The 19,332-nt window shown below is 51.4% G+C and overlaps 1 protein-coding gene across 2 annotated transcripts in view; it reads left to right on the forward strand.

The window, feature by feature from the left end:
- COL27A1 (collagen type XXVII alpha 1 chain) overlaps positions 1-19,332 on the forward strand; it is a 1,990,256-nt gene that overhangs the window by 62,252 nt on the left and 1,908,672 nt on the right. The window contains exon 1 of one of the 2 annotated variants that reach the window (XM_069609096.1): positions 18,041-18,745. The exons of the other annotated variant lie outside the window; for it this stretch is intronic. Coding sequence (XP_069465197.1) covers positions 18,720-18,745 — 26 coding nt within the window. The 5' untranslated portion in view covers positions 18,041-18,719. Of the gene's footprint in view, positions 1-18,040; positions 18,746-19,332 lie in introns of those variants that run through there. 2 annotated transcript variants of the gene reach the window in all.

Consider the following 19,332-nt stretch of genomic DNA (forward strand, 5'->3'; position numbering starts at 1 on the left):
TGCATGCACTGAGAGACACACCTGGGGCAATAGCGCATGTGCCGGGAGCTAGACCTGCATGCACTGAGAGACACACCTGGGGCAATAGCACATTTACTGGGAGCTAGACCTGCATGCACTGAGAGACACACCTGGGGCAACAGCACATGTACCGGGAGCTAGAAGTGCATGCACTGAGAGACACACCTGGGGCAATAGCACATGTACCGGGAGCTAGACGTGCATGCACTGAGAGACACACCTGTGGCAATAGCACATGTACCGGGAGCTAGACGTGCATGCACTGAGAGACACACCTGGGGCAATAGCACATGTACCGGGAGCTAGACGTGCATGCACTGAGAGCCACACCTGTGGCAATAGCACATGTACTGGGAGCTAGACCTGCATGCACTGAGAGACACACCTGGGGCAATAGCACATGTACCGGGAGCTAGACCTACATGCACTGAGAGACACACCCGGGGCAATAACACATGTACCGGGAGCTAGACGTGCATGCACTGAGAGCACACCTGGGGCAATAGCACATGGACTGGGAGCTAGACCTACATGCACTGAGAGCTGCTCCTGGGGCAATAGCGCATGTGCCGGGAGCTAGACCAGCATGCACTGAGAGACACACCTGGAGCAATAGCACATGTACTGTGAGCTAGACCTGCATGCACTGAGAGACACACCTGGGGCAATAGCACATGTACTGAGAGCTAGACCTGCATGCACTGAGAGACACACCTGGAGCAATATCACATGTACCGGGAGCTAGACCTGCATGCACTGAGAGACACACCTGGGGCAATAGCACATGTACCGGCAGCTAGACGTGCATGCATTGAGAGACACACCTGGGGAAATAGCACATGTACTGGGAGCTAGACCTGCATGCACTGAGAGATGCTCCTGGGGCAATAGCGCATATGTTCTGGAGCTAGACCTGCATGCACTGAGAGACGCACCTGGGTCAATAGCACATATGTGCCGGTAGCTAGACCTGCATGCACTGAGAGATGCTCCTGGGGCAATAGCGCATGTACCGGGAGCTAGACCTGCATGCACTGAGAGACACACCTGGGGCAATAGTGCATGTGCCGGTAGCTAGACCTGCATGCACTGAGAGACACACTTGGGGCAGTAGCGCATGTGCCGGTAGCTAGACCTGTATGCATAGAGATACGCACCTGGGGCAATAGCGCATGTACTGGGAGCTAGACCTGCATGCACTGAGAGGTGAACTTGGGGCAATAGTGCATGTGCCGGGAGCTAGACCTGCATGCACTGAGAGACACACTTGGGGCAGTAGCGCATGTACTGGGAGCTAGACCTGCATGCACTGAGAGGTGAACTTGGGGCAATAGTGCATGTGCTGGGAGCTAGACCTGCATGCACTGAGAGACACACCTGGGGCAATAGTGCATGTGCCGGTAGCTAGACCTGCATGCACTGAGAGACACACCTGGGGCAATAGTGCATGTGCCGGTAGCTAGACCTGCATGCACTGAGAGACACACTTGGGGCAGTAGCGCATGTGCCGGTAGCTAGACCTGTATGCACAGAGATACGCACCTGGGGCAATAGCGCATGTACTGGGAGCTAGACCTGCATGCACTGAGAGGTGAACTTGGGGCAATAGTGCATGTGCCGGGAGCTAGACCTGCATGCACTGAGAGACAAACCTGGGGCAATAGTGCATGTGCCGTAGCTAGACCTGCATGCACTGAGAGACACACTTGGGGCAGTAGCGCATGTGCAGCAAGACACGCCAAGGGCCGAAGGGTGTGCAGTGTAACAGCGGGGGATCCCCAACTGGCTCCTTAAGCCACTCACCCATGATGAGCCCTGGCTTAATAATAATAATAATATGCTGCAGGCTCCCCTGTGAGGCAGCCCTTTGCTTGCCCCAGGGGAGAGGATTCTGGTCTCTGCATCTATTAACCAAAGGGTGCCTGGCGTGGTACAGCGCTACATGTTTTCAGCCGTGATGGTGGGACCGCCCCTCACCAAGCATCCCTTTCGTTAAGAGATGCAGCAATCACCCTGGAGTCATTGCTGCACATCTTAGCTAAAGGGAAGCCTGCTGAGGGGGTGCAGCACTAATAATCCTGAAAGGGTGAGGCTGCTGGAAGCCGAGGCCTTTTTCCTAATGCCTGAAGCTCCCGTGAACGAGGTTTTTCTGCGGCCTTGGATTCTTGCGCCCTCAGATTCTTGCGGCCTTGGATTCTTGCGCCCTCAGATTCTTGCGGCCTCGGATTCTTGCGGCCTCCGCTTCTTGCGGCCTCTTGAGGCCTCGGGTTCTTGCAGCCTCGGCTTCTTGCGACCTTGGCTTTTTGCGGCCTCAGCTTCTTGCGGCCTCAGCTTCTTGCGGCCTCAACTTCTTGCGGCCTCGGCTTCTTGCGCCCTCAGCTTTTTGCGATCTCGGCTTCTTGCGCCCTCGGCATTTTGCGACCTCGGATTCTTGCGCCCTCGGATTCTTGCAACCTTGGCTTTTTGCGACCTCGGCTTCTTGCGGCCTCAGCTTCTTGCGGCCTCGGCTTCTTGAGGCCTTGGATTCTTGCGCCCTCGGATTCTTGCGACCTCGGCTTCTTGCGCCCTCGGCTTTTTGCGGCCTCAGCTTCTTGAGGCCTTGGATTCTTGCGCCCTCGGATTCTTGCACCCTCGGCTTCTTGCGCCCTCAGCTTTTTGCAGCCTCGGCTTCTTGTGGCCTCAGATTCTTGCGACCTCGGCTTCTTGCGCCCTCGGCTTTTTGCGACCTCGGCTTCTTGCGCCCTCGGCTTTTTGCGGCCTCGGCTTCTTGCGGCCTCGGCTTCTTGAGGCCTTGGATTCTTGCGCCCTCGGATTCTTGCGCCCTCGGCTTCTTGCGACCTTGGCTTTTTGCAGCCTCGGCTTCTTGTGGCCTCAGATTCTTGCGCCCTCGGATTCTTGCGACCTCTGATTTTTGCGGCCTTGGATTCTTGCGACCTCGGCTTCTTGCGGCCTCGGGTTTTTGCCGCCTTGGATTCTTGCGCCCTCAGCTTCTTGCGGCCTCGGCTTCTTGCGGCCTCACCTTTTCTTACATAATGGTTGTGCCGACCCATGGGCATTATAGAGAAGAGAAAAGGCCTTTTTTTTAGAAAGCCTAAAGCTCTCGCACATGAGCGAGAGCTTCAGGCTTTAGAAAAAATGCTTTGTCCTCTGGCGACCAGGGCTGCCCGGGGACATTGGGGAGCCCCGGCAAGGCCCTGTCTCAGAATACATTTTTCTGAGCTTGTCGGGGCTCTGTCCCAGCGGGCCCAGGCAGGCCCACTAAAGCCCTGGCGGCCCAGCAGGGTAAATACTGCTTGTATCAGGTGACTCAGCTGGGTTAGTACCCCGTGCTCTGGGATACACTCTATGGCACAACACTAAATGTACCGGCAGACACGCCAGGGGCAGTACCGCATGTAGTGGGGAACGCACCTTGTGCACTATTTGCATGTGTTTTTGGTTTTATAGAGCGCCATCACAGATAGGAACTAACAGAACACCGCAGAAGTAATCTGGGTGTACCAGGGATTGGTGGAGGGAGAGTTTGCAGTTTGTGGTAGCTTGGCCTTGCCACACTACAGGGGTGTTAAATACCTTGGTGTAGCAGATCCTAGGCGACCCCTTGCTATTCCCTGACTGAGGATTGGGGTCTTGCAGAAGCTTCGAGACACACCTGTAGCAAGAGTGCATGCACCCTGAGAAAAACCTGGAGCACTATGCCATGTGTTGATTAACCCACACACCAAGTGGAAAAATGCATGAAGCATGAGATGCAGGCAGCATTAGCCGAGAAACACAACGTGAACAATCGAACAGAATAGAAGATGATAAGTCATGTGTAACTCGCCAGTACACAAGTGTTTCTAGGTGCGACAAGACAAGAAAAGGGGGGCAGAGGAGGACCAGGCCTTGTGTCATACACATGTAAATAGCACTAGAGGATTAGAGGAGCTCGAGCACCCTAGAGCCTTGTGATGGGGGGTCTGCAGGCCACATGTTGCTATGGGACATCAGCACCATTGAGGCCACGCAACACTCTCTAATGCAGGACAGTGCCAAGCGGCGCAATGTCATCTCATCCAGTGCAATACAATATTCTGCAGCGCAAAGTTTCCACCAAATTCCATTATTTCAGCCACTAGTGGGATGCAACTTTGCTCAGGCCTTATCGTCCGCATAGAGTGATGGTACCACATCTTGATCAAACAGTCGTAGACCCCTATCCGTACGGCGTTCCATAAGGAGTCCGCACATAGTGATAGTACCACATCTTTATCAAACAGTCGTAGACCCCTATCCGCACGGCGTTCCCTAAGGAGTCTGCACATAGTGATAGTACCACATCTTTATCAAACAGTCGTAGACCCCTATCCGCACGGCGTTCCATAAGGAGTCCGCACATAGTGATAGTACCACATCTTGATCAAACAGTCGTAGACCCCTATCCGCACGGCGTTCCCTAAGGAGTCCGCACATAGTGATAGTACCACATCTTGATCAAACAGTCGTAGACCCCTATCCGCACGGCGTTCCCTAAGGAGTCCGCACATAGTGATAGTACCACATCTTGATCAAACAGTCGTAGACCCCTATCCGCACGGTGTTCCCTAAGGAGTCTGCACATAGTGATAGTACCACATCTTGATCAAACAGTTGTAGACCCCTATCCGCACGGCGTTCCCTAAGGAGTCCGCACATAGTGATAGTACCACATCTTGATCAAACAGTCGTAGACCCCTATCCGCATGGCGTTCCCCAAGGAGTCCGCACATAGTGATAGTACCACATCTTGATCAAACAGTTGTAGACCCCTATCCGCACGGTGTTCCCAAAGGAGTCCGCACATAGTGATAGTACCACATCTGATTCAATAGTCGTAGACCCCTATACGCATGGCATTCCCTAAGGAGTCCGCACATAGTGATAGTACCACATCTTGATCAAACAGTCGTAGACCCCTATCCGCATGGCGTTCCCTAAGGAGTCCGCACATAGTGATAGTACCACATCTTGATCAAACAGTTGTAGACCCCTATCCGCACGGTGTTCCCAAAGGAGTCCGCACATAGTGATAGTACCACATCTGATTCAATAGTCGTAGACCCCTATCCGCATGGCGTTCCCTAAGGAGTCCGCACATAGTGATAGTACCACATCTTGATCAAACAGTCGTAGACCCCTATCTGGACGGCGTTCCCAAAGGAGTCCGCATATAGTGATAGTACCACATCTTGACCAAACAGTCGTAGACCCCTATCCGCACAGCGTTCCCTAAGGAGTCTGCACATAGTGATAGTACCACATCTTGCTCAAACAGTCGTAGACCCCTATCCGCACGGCGTTCCCAAAGGAGTCCGCACATAGTGATAGTACCACATCTGATTCAATAGTCGTAGACCCCTATCCGCACGGCGTTCTCTAAGGAGTCTGCACATAGTGATAGTACCACATCTGATCAAACAGTTGTAGACCCCTATCCGCACGGCGTTCTCTAAGGAGTCTGCACATATTCGTAGACCCCTACCCGCACGGCGTTCTCTAAGGAGACTGCACATAGTGATAGTACCACATCTGATCAAATAGTCGTAGACCACTATCCACACGCCGTTGAAGAATTGTGCAACCTATTGGCAATCTCAAAGGGAGCTCGCAGGTGTAAGCTAGTTTGTGATTTTATCATAGGGAAACTGTGGCAGCATGGTAGTACTGCATTGAGGTTGCCCAATGCTGGAAAGAAGTCAAGACAGTTTTTGATGTATTACCTTGTAGTTGTGCCTACAGTTATCATGGAGTTGATTAATCTTTAGGTAATAGGGCAGAGACAAAATAAAGCAGTACATTCTTGTTTATTAGATATATTGTTGACTTCACACTGAATATCTGTTCTTTATTATTTCTGTTCTTGTATATTAGATATATTGTTAACTTCACAATAGATATCTATTTTCAATTAGAATTCATGATTTCCTTTTTGACAGATTGAAAGTCCTTTGGACAGTCTTTCAGTAAGTTAAGAATCCTGTGTAGCTTTTGGGCAGTGTTGAGTTATTGACTTCTATGGACTTTCTTGTTACCTTGAGCTGGTGGTAGCATTAATTGTAGACATTAGCTTGTTCCCTCGACACGTGTTTCTTCAGGAGGGTTTAAGAGACTAGACCACTGAGTGGCTGCTAGAGCATGTTACACACTCTATAGAGAAGAGAGAATGGGAAAATGATTGTGCTCCCCTGGCGAGGTATCAGTAAAGGTTTGGAAAAATTTGGGAAAAACATATGGCTGAACAGTTATAAATACAGGGCTATCTATTTGAGCGAGGTGATGCTATGTATGGACGTTTATTTTGCCTGCCGGGTTAGATACATTTAGCCCAAATTCGAGAAAGCTGTAGAGTTTAGTCACATGCTAACTCTAGCATATGACCCACGTGTAAATCACCTGGCATGGATCCATATTGTAGAGCAGTACTTGGAATCAGATACATTGGTAAGCACCGGCGTGTTTCTAATTAATGTTGAGTTTACCTCACTGGATAATGGGGTTGCTTTCTTGAAGTGCATATTCACTAGAATGGAACTGTTTTCTTTGGATTGTAGGTACAAGGTTTTCTATGGGTCAAGGGTTGTTGGTTTGTCCACTGAGGACGAGTGCCTAAAATAATGGATATCATGAGTATCGTGTGCTCGTGAGAGTGATCCAGTTAGAGACAATACCGCTTGTAGGCGGCGTCTAAATTGTCCAAAATAACTCAATTATATCAAAGCTGGTCTAGGAAAAGGCGGTATATGCCTCGGGCTTACCTTCGCAGTATAATTCAATGATGTGACGAGACGAGGTTCGGTATGATAGCCGAGTTACAAAGAAGCGCGATGATGCAGTACTGCATTTGCGCTGTTGATTTTAAGTTACGTGATGACATAGGACGGCGCGTGTGTGCATAGATGTGGTACTGTGATCGGATGTTAACTGAGGCCGCTCCCTAAGGAGTCTGCACATAGTGATAATACCACATCTTGATGAAATAGTCATAGACCCCTATCCGCACGGCATGCCCTAAGGAGTCGGCACATAGTTACAGTACCACATCTTGATCAAATAGTCCTTGACCCCTATCCGCACGGCGTTCCCTAAGGAGTCTGCACATAGTAATAGTACCACATCTGATCAAACAGTCGTAGACCCCTATCCACACGCCGTTCCCTATGTAGTCTGCACATAGTGATAGTACCACATCTGATCAAACAGTCGTAGACCCCTATCCGCACGGCGTTCCCTAAGGAGTCTGCACATAGTAATAGTACCACATCTGATCAAACAGTCGTAGACCCCTATCCACACGCCGTTCCCTATGGAGTCTGCACATAGTGATAGTACCACATCTTGATCAAATAGTCGTAGACCCCTATCCGTATGGCGTTCCCTAAGGAGTCTGCACATAGTGATAGTAACACAACTGATCAAATAGTCGTAGACCCCTATCCATTGGCGTTCCCTATGGAGACTGCACATAGTGATAGTACCACATCTGATTCCATAGTCGTAGACCCCTATCCGCACGGCGTTCTCTAAGGAGTCTGCACATAGTGATAGTACCACATCTGATCAAATAGTCGTAGACCCCTATCCGCACGGCGTTCCCTAAGGAGTCTGCACATAGTAATAGTACCACATCTGATCAAACAGTCGTAGACCCCTATCCACACGCCGTTCCCTATGGAGTCTGCACATAGTGATAGTACCACATCTTGATCAAATAGTCGTAGACCCCTATCCGTATGGCGTTCCCTAAGGAGTCTGCACATAGTGATAGTAACACAACTGATCAAATAGTCGTAGACCCCTATCCATTGGCGTTCCCTATGGAGACTGCACATAGTGATAGTACCACATCTGATTCCATAGTCGTAGACCCCTATCCGCCCGGTGTTCCCTAAGGAGTCCGCACATAGTGATAGTACCACATCTTGATCAAATAGTCGTAGACCCCTATCCGTATGGCGTTCCCTAAGGAGTCTGCACATAGTGATAGTACCACATCTTGATCAAATAGTCGTAGACCCCTATCCGTACGGTGTTCCCTAAGGAGTCTGCACATAGTGATAGTAACACAACTGATCAAATAGTCGTAGACCCCTATCCACAGGCCGTTCCCTAAGGAGTCTGCACATAGTGATAGTACCACATCTTGATCAAATAGTCGTAGACCCCTATCCATACAGCGTTCCCTAAGGATTGCTGCAAGTGGGTTGATAAACAAAGCAAAAAGAATTGGGGAAAGGGGACAGCCTTGTCGTGTACCTCTAGCTAATGCAAAATGCTCAAATGTAACCCCAATGACGTAGGCCCTTTCAGTAGGGTTGGTGTATAGTAACAACACTAATGAATATGAGCCCACCACCATCCACGACCGCGTCTGGAAGTAGAGGAAGGAGTCTACAAGCCAGCACCTTAGCGTATATCTTGTTGTCAATATTTAACATAGACGGCGGTCGGAAGGATCGACAATCTTCTGGATCTTTACTGGGCTTCGTGAGTACCACTATCCTAGCTTCCTTCATGGTGGGGTGGGGGGAATTCACCAGTTTCCACAGCCACCTTAAATACATTTAAACATTTTGGAGCCAGCACGTCCACAAACCCCTTATAAAATCCGGCTGAGAGACTATCATGACCTGGAGTTTTGCACGATCGTAGCCCCATGATCGTAGCCCCATGATCGTAGTCCTAATCTCTTCTACATTGGCATATTTAACTGTGCTCTTTGTGTATTGTTTAGCTCTTTCAAAGTAGCCCTCTCTAAATTGGAACACTATATTGAGAGACCACCCTTAACCTGGGGCGTCCCACCCAATAAAAATGCCGCACAATAAGTTGTTTAGGTTTTTTAACGCTAGCCCTATTAACGACTCATATAGCGCCATGGAAATCTCCCTCCTGTGCCAACAGTGAGCCAAGAACCAGGCCCTGGATAGAAAGAATAGATATTTATTTAAATGAAAAGCTCAATGAATAATAACTTGAACGGATTACAACCGCCACCTTCTCTAATGACAAAACACACTTTTTAGGATGTTTCTTTTAAACACACTTTTTCTGCATTTTACTTTTGTCTCACACCCGTAGAACACAGGCTAAATAAGCAGTTCATCCCTCATGTCCCATGAACCCCTTCTGGCACATTAAAGAATGCTTGTTACCATGACGAGAGCATGAACATCAGCACGTCTTGACAAGAATCACATATACACATTTTGATTTTCAAAGCAGTTTCGTGGCAACATGTGTTAGGTTCATTTCCCTGCAAGCTTGAAAGTGCGAGCAGTTTGAAATCCCACAATTCAATTGACATCGCTTGGGATCGATAGAACGCTCCTTCCGACTTCAGCCAATGCCTACAGAATCCTTTCTGCTCTCAAGGTCACCTACTCGCTCTCAGGCAAGAGTGTATATTGCTGAATGGAAATTACACTCCTTTCACTTGGCTAAATGCCTCTCCCCTATCACCAATATCCCAGGCATCAGTGACATGCAGCAACCCTCTGTTTAAAGGTCAGGTCTAGGGCGTGGGGACAGTTTAGGAATTTCGTTAGGGGCCAAGGGCACCAATTTTGTTTGATCCAATATTTAAGGAGTGGTGGCAGTTGGGATTTTCATTTTGGGAGAAATATATCTTTTATTTAAAAGCAAGTTTTGGGAAGGGGTATCAATTGGGATTTTCGTTTTAGGGACAAGGAGCATTTTGTTTTAAAGGCAAGGTTTTGGGTAGAATGTCATTTGTCAATTCGTTTTTTGTGACAGATAAATCTTTTGTTTAACAACACGTTTTGGGAAGGGGTATCCGTTTGGAATTCACCACTTTTCATTTGAGAAGTCAGGGGTGAACAGGAAAAATCAAGGCGCCCCAATTATTTTAAATGATTATAATATGTTTTCCCAATAGGAAAGAGGTTGGGTGTTCCAAACTCATCCAAACTCCCCCTGCATCAATCTATTTGGGAATTAAAATTCAGTCAAATGTGCTAAGGGTCTACACACTTTGCCCCCCCACCCACTATTAAGGGAAGAATATTAAGGCAAACAGACCACCCCACCGCACTTAACTTCATTTTGGTGAGTTACTTACATGGGAGTTCTCTGGGTTTGGTGCACCGGACAGTCAGCCAAGTTCCAGGGCCCTCTCTTGTGGGAACACAGGGGCTCTGGGAACCAGAAAGGAATCCAACGTGAAGAAAACACTTTTCTGAAAAGGTCGCTGGGCCCACCAAGGTCGGCACCAAACTGTACGGTCCACAATGAACTGGGCCTGAGCTGCACTTTGGATGAGGTGGTAAGAGAACCAATTTCATTATGGCTCAGGGTTTGGGCAAATCCCAGTACTTCCCTGTCCCAGCATCTTATTAGAAACATCTCCCAGCGCAATGGGGAGAATCAAAGTAATTGGCTCCAGTACATAAAACAAACCTTAGAATTTAAACTTGGAGGGGCTCTTGACATGCCAAGCCTCCTACTAGGGCGAGGAGTCCCGAAATGGGAAAGGGTGACAGCCTGGATCTATGGCAAAAGAGAAACTTTAGCGGTGGCGCAACCTTCAACCAGACGTTTTATGCTATTATCAAATTAAATAAAAGATGATTTGGATTAGTCACAAAAAAGCCCCATCACTGGGGCCTGTTTGGACTGTTTACCACTTGATGAAATAACAGCAAAGGGAACAGGACGGAATATATAAGCTATTGCCCGGTCTGCCGAGCGGGCTTGCAGGATTTAGCACACTTCCTATTTTTCTGCCTCAAATATGCCCAGCTAAGAAAGTGCTTTATGGTCCCTGTCTTTAAAGGGAAAAGGTGCACTCAGCAGGGTCCAGCGCTGCTTTTCCTGTTAAAAGCTGAAGCCCCTTTCACAGCTTGGGCACTGTCGATCTTTTTAAGTAGGGCTTTGAAAATGCACTCGAACGTTATACAGGACAAAGAGGCCCTTTTACTACCAAACTAAAGTGCACTCTCCCTTGAAGCAGGTGGGCAGAGTTAGGGTGTTTTTATGTCATTGTTCAACCCGAAGGGGGTGGCTGAATTTTAATTTTAATTTGAAATTCGAATATTTTATGTACAGATTTTATATGATCGTGTTTCATATTTGTGTTTTCTACTTTTATGGATTATGGAACATGAATAAAGTTGTATTACTACTACCATTTCCAAGTAAACATACCATATACCCCAAAATGCGACTCACCCCATCACAGCAAATCATACAATTTACAGGGGGTACAGGGGACCATGACTCCTGCCCTCAGGGCGGTGCATGGAGGTGAGGCCTCAGGCCTCCCCCACCACATCTCAGGCGGTGATACACTTCCCTCATTACTGCCCCAAATTGCCTCCTGATCCTGTCCCTCCAGGGCCCTCCAGGCCTCCTCCCTACTGGAACCCCACCGGCCAGTCCTTTTCTCTCTCTAGGGGAGCGTCCTTTGCCATCCTCGCACCACCATTCCTGGAAGGGGCAGCTCTGTGTCCGCATTGTCCTCCCCCACCTGCCACAGGGGCACAGACCCACCAGCCTATGACACCCCCCAACCACCCACATTTCCTCACCAGGGCTAAGACGTTTTGGAGCAACAGTTCCATTCCTAACTCCGACAGGTGAACTGGGCCCGGCAACTGCCAGTCCTTGAAAGGAATTATCTGGGCAAAAACGACCCAGCCAGGTGAATAGAGACAACAATCCTTCTTTCAGGGTCTTTCTGCCCAAGGTGACCAGCTCATTACCCCCAATGTGCAGTATCACCAGGCCTGGGGCGGGAAGACACTTTTTCCTGCGCTGATCTTCCACTGCCGTGCGCACCTGGCTCACCCGTAGGCCTCCTATCCTGATCCAATATATGTCAGCGGCTGCACCTAACAACAAAAAACGTGTGATCCTGCACCCTCTGCTCCATCCGCCGGATGAATGAGTGATCACCCAAATGGCTTGCTGCTCCATCTAATCAAAGGACAGAATAAAAAGATCTGGTTACCAGCAGGTCCCACAGCGGGCGCGACATCCCTGACACTCCCTGCCAACATGACAAGTGGGTCTGATTTACCCCTTGTAGGGGCTGGACCTCCATGGCCCAATTGCCTTAATCTGCTGCACCTCCAAACCATACCCTACGGCCGTGGTGGCTGTCAACCGTCAGCACAGGAAGTTTGCGCTCACCTGGGCTTTTTTTGTTTATTTAAAAGAATGGATAATGGGTGAACAACCTCAGAAAATATGTGGGGCCATCCCTGCACATATTTTCCATGCTCACTGAACAGAAGAAAAATATGTATGTACTCTGGGAAGACAAAGTTTGCCAGTGCCGCCCTCCCATGTCATGTGTAGCTGACACCTGACAGCTGTGGGTACATCAAAAGCCTTTGGCCATGGGCGGCCTGATTAGAATTGCAGGGCCCCATGGATTTGCATCTCCATTGTCAAACCTTGCTGGTGGCAGTGAAAACTGAAGAATGTTAATTAGCAGACCTCAGTGGAGGCCAGGGTGCAGGAAGTGACAATGGAGACCAGACGCCAACCCCTCTTTGAAATGCAATGTGTCAACTTGATACTAACACCCCTCATTGGCAGGAAAGGGCAGTGAATGTCCTGTCTGGAACCACTCCTTTCAGAGCAGGGAAGTATGTGAATTGTAGGAGACGAAAATCTGCCTGTAATCCCCTACTTCAAAGGAGGCCCATGTTGTGACCAAGCACCGCATAGGACTCAGTTAATTAGGGAGACACTTTGATATACAGCAGACAGGAAGATGGGTGCGACTTAGAAGTATATATTGTCATCCTTCCCCTGTCTGTTGCCAAGTACTCTGATTCTGACCTGAAGCATCACTGAAGATTGTTGGTGGAGACCCAGGATTGGCTCACTTAAGTTAGGCTTGGCCTACACCAATCCCTCGGTCTAGATTGGCTTTAAAAGAGGACTGAGCCCCTCACAGATCAGATCATCTAAAGTCTTTGCAAGGAGTAAGAAGAAGGACTTATTTGGACTCGAGCTGAAGGTACAGTCTACCTTACATCTTCCACCAGTGAAGGAAGGCCAGGTGTTCCAAAAGGGAAGCAAGATCTCTACCCTAAACATCTCCCAGGGAACAGAGGGAGATACTGGACTCAGAGGACCCATCCAGCAGCTCCAGAACCGGTACCCAGACAGCACACACTGTGCCTTGCTAGGTTCTGACAGCAAGATTCCTAGGTGGGAAGTGCCGGAGAGTCTCTGGACAAAGGACAAGGCTGTTGTCTGCTAACACCCTCCTGAGCTTTGGGCCGTCCGCCTTGAAAGGACACAAGCCCTGCGAAGAAGCTAGGATGAGTGCCATACAAGCAACATCCAGTGTCCATCTTTTTAAGGACCATGTCCAGACAGTCGGGTGCTTGAACCGCATCCGGCTGCACCACTGACTGTTGTTACGCCGCAGTCACTAGAGCCATCCAAGACGCCTCAACCAGCATTCCAGATCCGCCAACCAGCACAGAGACGACGATTGTTGGCCCTGAGAAGCCACGACAGACATCCTGCACACGTCAGTCCAGCCTCGCTTGCCGAACTGCCTGCCGTCTGGTACCTGTAGCTGTCTCCAGCAACTAACTCTGTCTTAAGGGCTGCAAAACGCCCTGGAACCGCCTTGACGCTGTCGAGAACCTAGCACTTCTTCAGCACAAGGTACATTGTAGTTCTGCCCCCCTGGTCCGTCTCTGAAGGCCCCTAGAGGCAGTTGCAACCCTTTGCCCCCTTGGTACTGAAACCAATAACATTGAACTGTAAGACTGATTGCTTTACCAACTACCCTCCTTTCAGTATCCAGTGCGCATCTCTTTCCTTTGTGTTCCTTTACAGGAAGGGCCGTATTTTGTAGTGTGCTAGAACTGTCTGTTGTAGTAATAATAAAGTAGATATTTGTATACATCCTTGAATGGACAGTCCCTTTTATCATTGGGTAATAATAATTGTATTTTCACTGTGTTTTAACTAACATACGATCCACAACCTTGCAGAGATAAGCCTGCTGTTCCATCCACGTTACCAAAAATTGGACAAGGAGGTCTTATAATTTACTTGTGTTTCCAATCGGTTCGGATCCCTTCTGGTGTACTAGAGGTGTGGGGTTGATTGATGGTTTAGAAACTGATATTCATCCCTGGACCACTGGTGCCCCGGAAGTTGATTAATCACAGACGTGGCCCTAATTCTAAATAAATGAAGGGCAAGACCTGCCATCTCCAATGCTCTCTCAAAAATCCTTCTAAACTGGAACCTAGACATGCAGGAGCCATCTTTGTGTAGAAAAGGGGGTGCCCCCTCACCCCTGAGGAAAAGAAAGCCTCTGCCTGTCTCCACAGCTTCACGTGTTATTGTCTGGTGCTGTAAAACGCTGTTTGGCAGGTGCAGCTTTCTCTCTGGGTGTCTGACGCTGCCTCATGCTGCCAGGTGGCTGCAGCTTTCTCTCTGGGTGTCTGACACTGTCTGATGCTGCAGGGCGTCTGCAGCTGCTGCTGCACCTTTTGGTGTCTGGTGCTGTCACAAGCCCTCTTCTAGCTGCAGCTTTCTCTATAGGTGTCTGACGCTGGGTCACGCTGCCAGGTGGCTGCAGCTTTCTCTTTGGTTGTCTGACGCTGTCACACACTGCCAGGTGGCTGCAGCTTTCTCTCTGGGAGTCTGATACTGTCACACGCTGCCAAATGGCTGCAGCTTTCTCTCTGGGAGTCTGATACTGTCTCACGCTGTCAGGTGGCTGCTGCTTTCTCTATGGGTGTCTGACACTGTCATACACTGCCAGGTGGCTGCAGCTTTCTCTCTGGGTGTCTGACACTGTCACACGCTGCCAGGTGGCTGTGGCTCTCTCTCTGGTTGTCTGATACTGTTTCATGCTGCAAGGTGGCTGCAGCTTTCTCTCTGAGTGTCTGACAATGGCTCACGCTGCCAGGTGGCTGCAGATTTCTCTTTGGGTGTCTGACACTGTCACACACTGCCAGGTGGCTGCAGCTTTTTCTCTGGGTGTCTGACACTGTCACGCGCTGCCAGGTGGCTGGAGCTCTCTCTCTGGGTGTCTGATACTGTATCATGCTGCGAAGTGGCTGCAGCTTTCTCTCTGGGTGCCTGACACTGTCACACGCTGCCAGGTGGCTGGAGCTCTCTCTCTGGGTGTCTGATGCTGTCTCGTGCTGCGAGGTGGCTGCAGCTTTCTCTCTGGGTGTCTGACACTGTCACGTGCTGCTAGGTGGCTGGAGCTCTCTCTCTGGGTGTCTGATACTGTCTCATGCTGCGAGGTGGCTGCAGCTTTCTCTCTGGGTGCCTGACACTGTCACTTGCTGCTAGGTGGCTGGAGCTCTCTCTCTGGGTGTCTGATACTGTCTCATGCTGCAAGGTGGCTGCAGCTTTCTCTCTGGGTGTCTGACACTGTCACACGCTGCCAGGTGGCTGCAGCTTTCTCTCTGGGTGTCTGACACTGTCACACGCTGCCAGGTGGCTGCGGCTCTCTCTCTGGGTGTCTGATACTGTCTCATGCTGCGAGGTGGCTGCAGCTTTCTCTCTGAGTGTCTGACAATGGCTCATGCTGCCAGGTGGCTGCAGATTTCTCTTTGGGAGTCTGACACTGTCACACGCTGCCAGGTGGCTGCAGCTTTTTCTCTGGGTGTCTGACACTGTCACGCGCTGCCAGGTGGCTGGAGCTCTCCCTCTGGGTGTCTGATACTGTATCATGCTGCGAGGTGGCTGCAGCTTTCTCTCTGGGTGTCTGACACTGTCACACGCTGCGAGGTGGCTGCAGCTTTCTCTCTGGGTGTCTGACACTGTCACACGCTGCCAGGTGGCTGCAGTTCTCTCTCTGGGTGTCTGATACCGTCTCATGCTGCGAGGTGGCTGCAGCTTTCTCTTTGGGTGTCTGACACTGGCACGCACTGCCAGGTGGCTGCAGCTTTCTCTCTGGGTGTCTGACACTGTCACATGCTACCAGGTGGCTGGAGCTCTCTCTCTGGGTGTCTGATACTGTCTCATGCTGCGAGGTGGCCGCAGCTTTCTCTTTGGGTGTCTGTCACTGTCACACGCTGCGAGGTGGCTGCAGCTTTCTCTTTGGGTGTCTGACACTGTCACGTGCTGCCAGGTGGCTGGAGCTCTCTCTCTGGGTGTCTGATACTGTCTCAGGATGAGAGGTGGCTGCAGCTTTCTCTCTGGGTGTCTGACACTGTCACGCGCTGCCAGGTGGCTGCAGCTCTCGATCTGGGTGTCAGATACTGTCTCATGCTGCAAGGTGGCTGCAGCTTTCTCTCTGGGTGCCTGACACTGTCACGCGCTGCCAGGTGGCTGGAGCTCTCTCTCTGGGTGTCTGATACTGTCTCGTGCTGCGAGGTGGCTGCAGCTTTCTCTCTGGGTGTCTGACACTGTCACGTGCTGCTAGGTGGCTGGAGCTCTCTCTCTGGGTGTCTGATATTGTCTTGTGCTGCGAGGTGGCTGCAGCTTTCTCTCTGGGTGTCTGACACTGTCACGTGCGGCTAGGTGGCTGGAGCTCTCTCTCTGGGTGTCTGATACTGTCTCATGCTGCGAGGTGGCTGCAGCATTCTCTCTGAGTGTCTGACAATGGCTCACGCTGCCAGGTGGCTGCAGATTTCTCTTTGGGAGTCTGACACTGTCACACACTGCCAGGTGGCTGCAGCTTTTTCTCTGGGTGTCTGACACTGTCACGCACTGCCAGGTGGCTGGAGCTCTCTCTCTGGGTGTCTGATACTGTATCATGCTGCGAGGTGGCTGCAGCTTTCTCTCTGGGTGTCTGACACTGTCACATGCTGCCAGGTGGCTGCAGCTTTCTCTCTGGGTGTCTGACACTGTCACACGCTGCCAGGTGGCTGCAGCTTTCTCTTTGGGTGTCTGACACTGTCACGTGCTGCCAGGTGGCTGGAGCTCTCTCTCTGGGTGTCTGATACTGTCTCATGATGAGAGGTGGCTGCAGCTTTCTCTCTGGGTGTCTGACACTGTCACGCGCTGCCAGGTGGCTGCAGCTCTCGATCTGGGTGTCAGATACTGTCTCATGCTGCAAGGTGGCTGCAGCTTTCTCTCTGGGTGCCTGACACTGTCACGCGCTGCCAGGTGGCTGGAGCTCTCTCTCTGGGTGTCTGATACTGTCTCGTGCTGCGAGGTGGCTGCAGCTTTCTCTCTGGGTGTCTGACTCTGTCACGTGCTGCTAGGTGGCTGGAGCTCTCTCTCTGGGTGTCTGATATTGTCTTGTGCTGCGAGGTGGCTGCAGCTTTCTCTCTGGGTGTCTGACACTGTCACGTGCGGCTAGGTGGCTGGAGCTCTCTCTCTGGGTGTCTGATACTGTCTCATGCTGCGAGGTGGCTGCAGCATTCTCTCTGAGTGTCTGACAATGGCTCACGCTGCCAGGTGGCTGCAGATTTCTCTTTGGGAGTCTGACACTGTCACACACTGCCAGGTGGCTGCAGCTTTTTCTCTGGGTGTCTGACACTGTCACGCGCTGCCAGGTGGCTGGAGCTCTCTCTCTGGGTGTCTGATACTGTATCATGCTGCGAGGTGGCTGCAGCTTTCTCTCTGGGTGTCTGACACTGTCACACGCTGCCAGGTGGCTGCAGCTTTCTCTCTGGGTGTCTGACACTGTCACACGCTGCCAGGTGGCTGCAGCTCTCTCTCTGGGTGTCTGATACCGTCTCATGCTGCGAGGTGGCTGCAGCTTTCTCTCTGGGTGTCTGACACTGTCACGCGCTGCCAGGTGGCTCCTGCTCTCTCTCTGGGTGTCTGTCGCGTCATATTTCGCGGATCCATATTGTCACATACTGTCCAATGGTCGCAGCTTTTTCTGTCAGTTCGCGGTTTTTAGACTCTAGGGTTTACATTTTTCGTGGAGAACAAGTTTCGCAAAGTTAGTAACTTTCTGTGGTACTTCTCTCGATCTCTCCAGAGGGGGGCAGCAATCACAGCAGTGGAGCCGGACAAGGGGACTAATGGGGATGGGGGCGGACCAAGGACGGGACCCCTCCCCTGCCAGCCCCCAGCCCCGTCCTTTTCTCTCCCTAACTCTCTCCGGACTGAGCCCCGGACGGGTCCGGATCCCGCGATGTACCCCCCCGGACTCACCTCCGGAGATGAATGGGACTAGAAGCGTCTGGCCGAGGAGGGACATGGGCCCCTCGCCCCCCACCCCACCGGGGGCCCACTGCTCTGACTGAGGTCCATGCGGGACGCTGAAAACTGGAGCCAAAGGCGAGAGCCGGAGAGGCTGGTCTCGCCGAACTAGCCCCCCGGCAGCCCAGGGAGTCAAGCCCCGTCCCCTCCCCCTCCTGCCCCCAGGCTCTTCCGCCCCCCAGAGGGAGTGGGTCCCTGCAAAACCTCGCGCACCCCTCAAGGGAGGCTGGGCCCCCGTGCATGTAGGAACCCCCCTTACCCGTCCTCCAGGCGAGGCAGGGACCCCCAACAGAACCAGCGAGAGGGACCCCAAACCTCTCGTCCTACACTTGGAACGTCAGTATAGTCCACCCCAGGGAAGGCAAAAACCCAGTGATCACCCCCACACCCCGCCCGACCCCGTGCAACTCCCCAAGGGCATCTCCCCCCCTCCCGCAGCGAGCAGGAGAGGGGGGGACCCCTTTGCACTTCACCCATTCCCCGTGCAAGGACACACTCCACGGCCAGGACCCCCCCCCCTGCTGGGAGTCGGGGGCCACACAAAGGATGAGGTGACCGTGATGGAGCCGGAGCCGGGGAGCAGAGGGTGAGTGTTGCTGGAGGGGGCTAGAGGGAGACTGAATGGGGGAGGTGTGGGAGGGGGTGAGTTGGAAGAGGGGCGCTGAGAGTAAAGTCAGTGATAAGGGGCCGAGGAGTAGCATGGTGAGTGTGTGGGGGGGGGGCTGTGGGGAGATGGGGCGCCTAGTAGCGGCGAGTTGCATGAGGGAACGCCGTTGCAGGGAGGTAGGGGGCATTAAAAAGGCATCCAGCAGGGTGGAAGGGGCTAGTGCCGAGAGGACTCTTTAAAGAGGCACTATACCAAAGTAGCAAGTGCAGAGAGGAGGGTCACGCGAAGGAGGCGCTATTGTCACAGAGAGGAGCGTCACGCGAAGGATGCGCTATTGTCACAGAGAGGAGTGTCACGCGAAGGGGGCGCTATTGTCACAGATAGGAGCGTCACGCTAAGGAGGCGCTATTGTCACAGAGGAGCGTCACGCTAAGGAGGCGCTATTATCATAGAGAGGTCACGCTAAGGAGGCGCTATTGTCACAGATAGGAGCGACGCGCTAAGGAAGCGCTATTATCATAGAGAGGAGCGTCACGCTAAGGAGGCGCTATTATCATAGAGAGGAG

This window comes from Ambystoma mexicanum, chromosome 8 (genome assembly GCF_040938575.1).
Source record: "Ambystoma mexicanum isolate Mex_15411 chromosome 8, UKY_AmexF1_1, whole genome shotgun sequence".
Taxonomy (NCBI): domain Eukaryota; kingdom Metazoa; phylum Chordata; class Amphibia; order Caudata; family Ambystomatidae; genus Ambystoma; species Ambystoma mexicanum.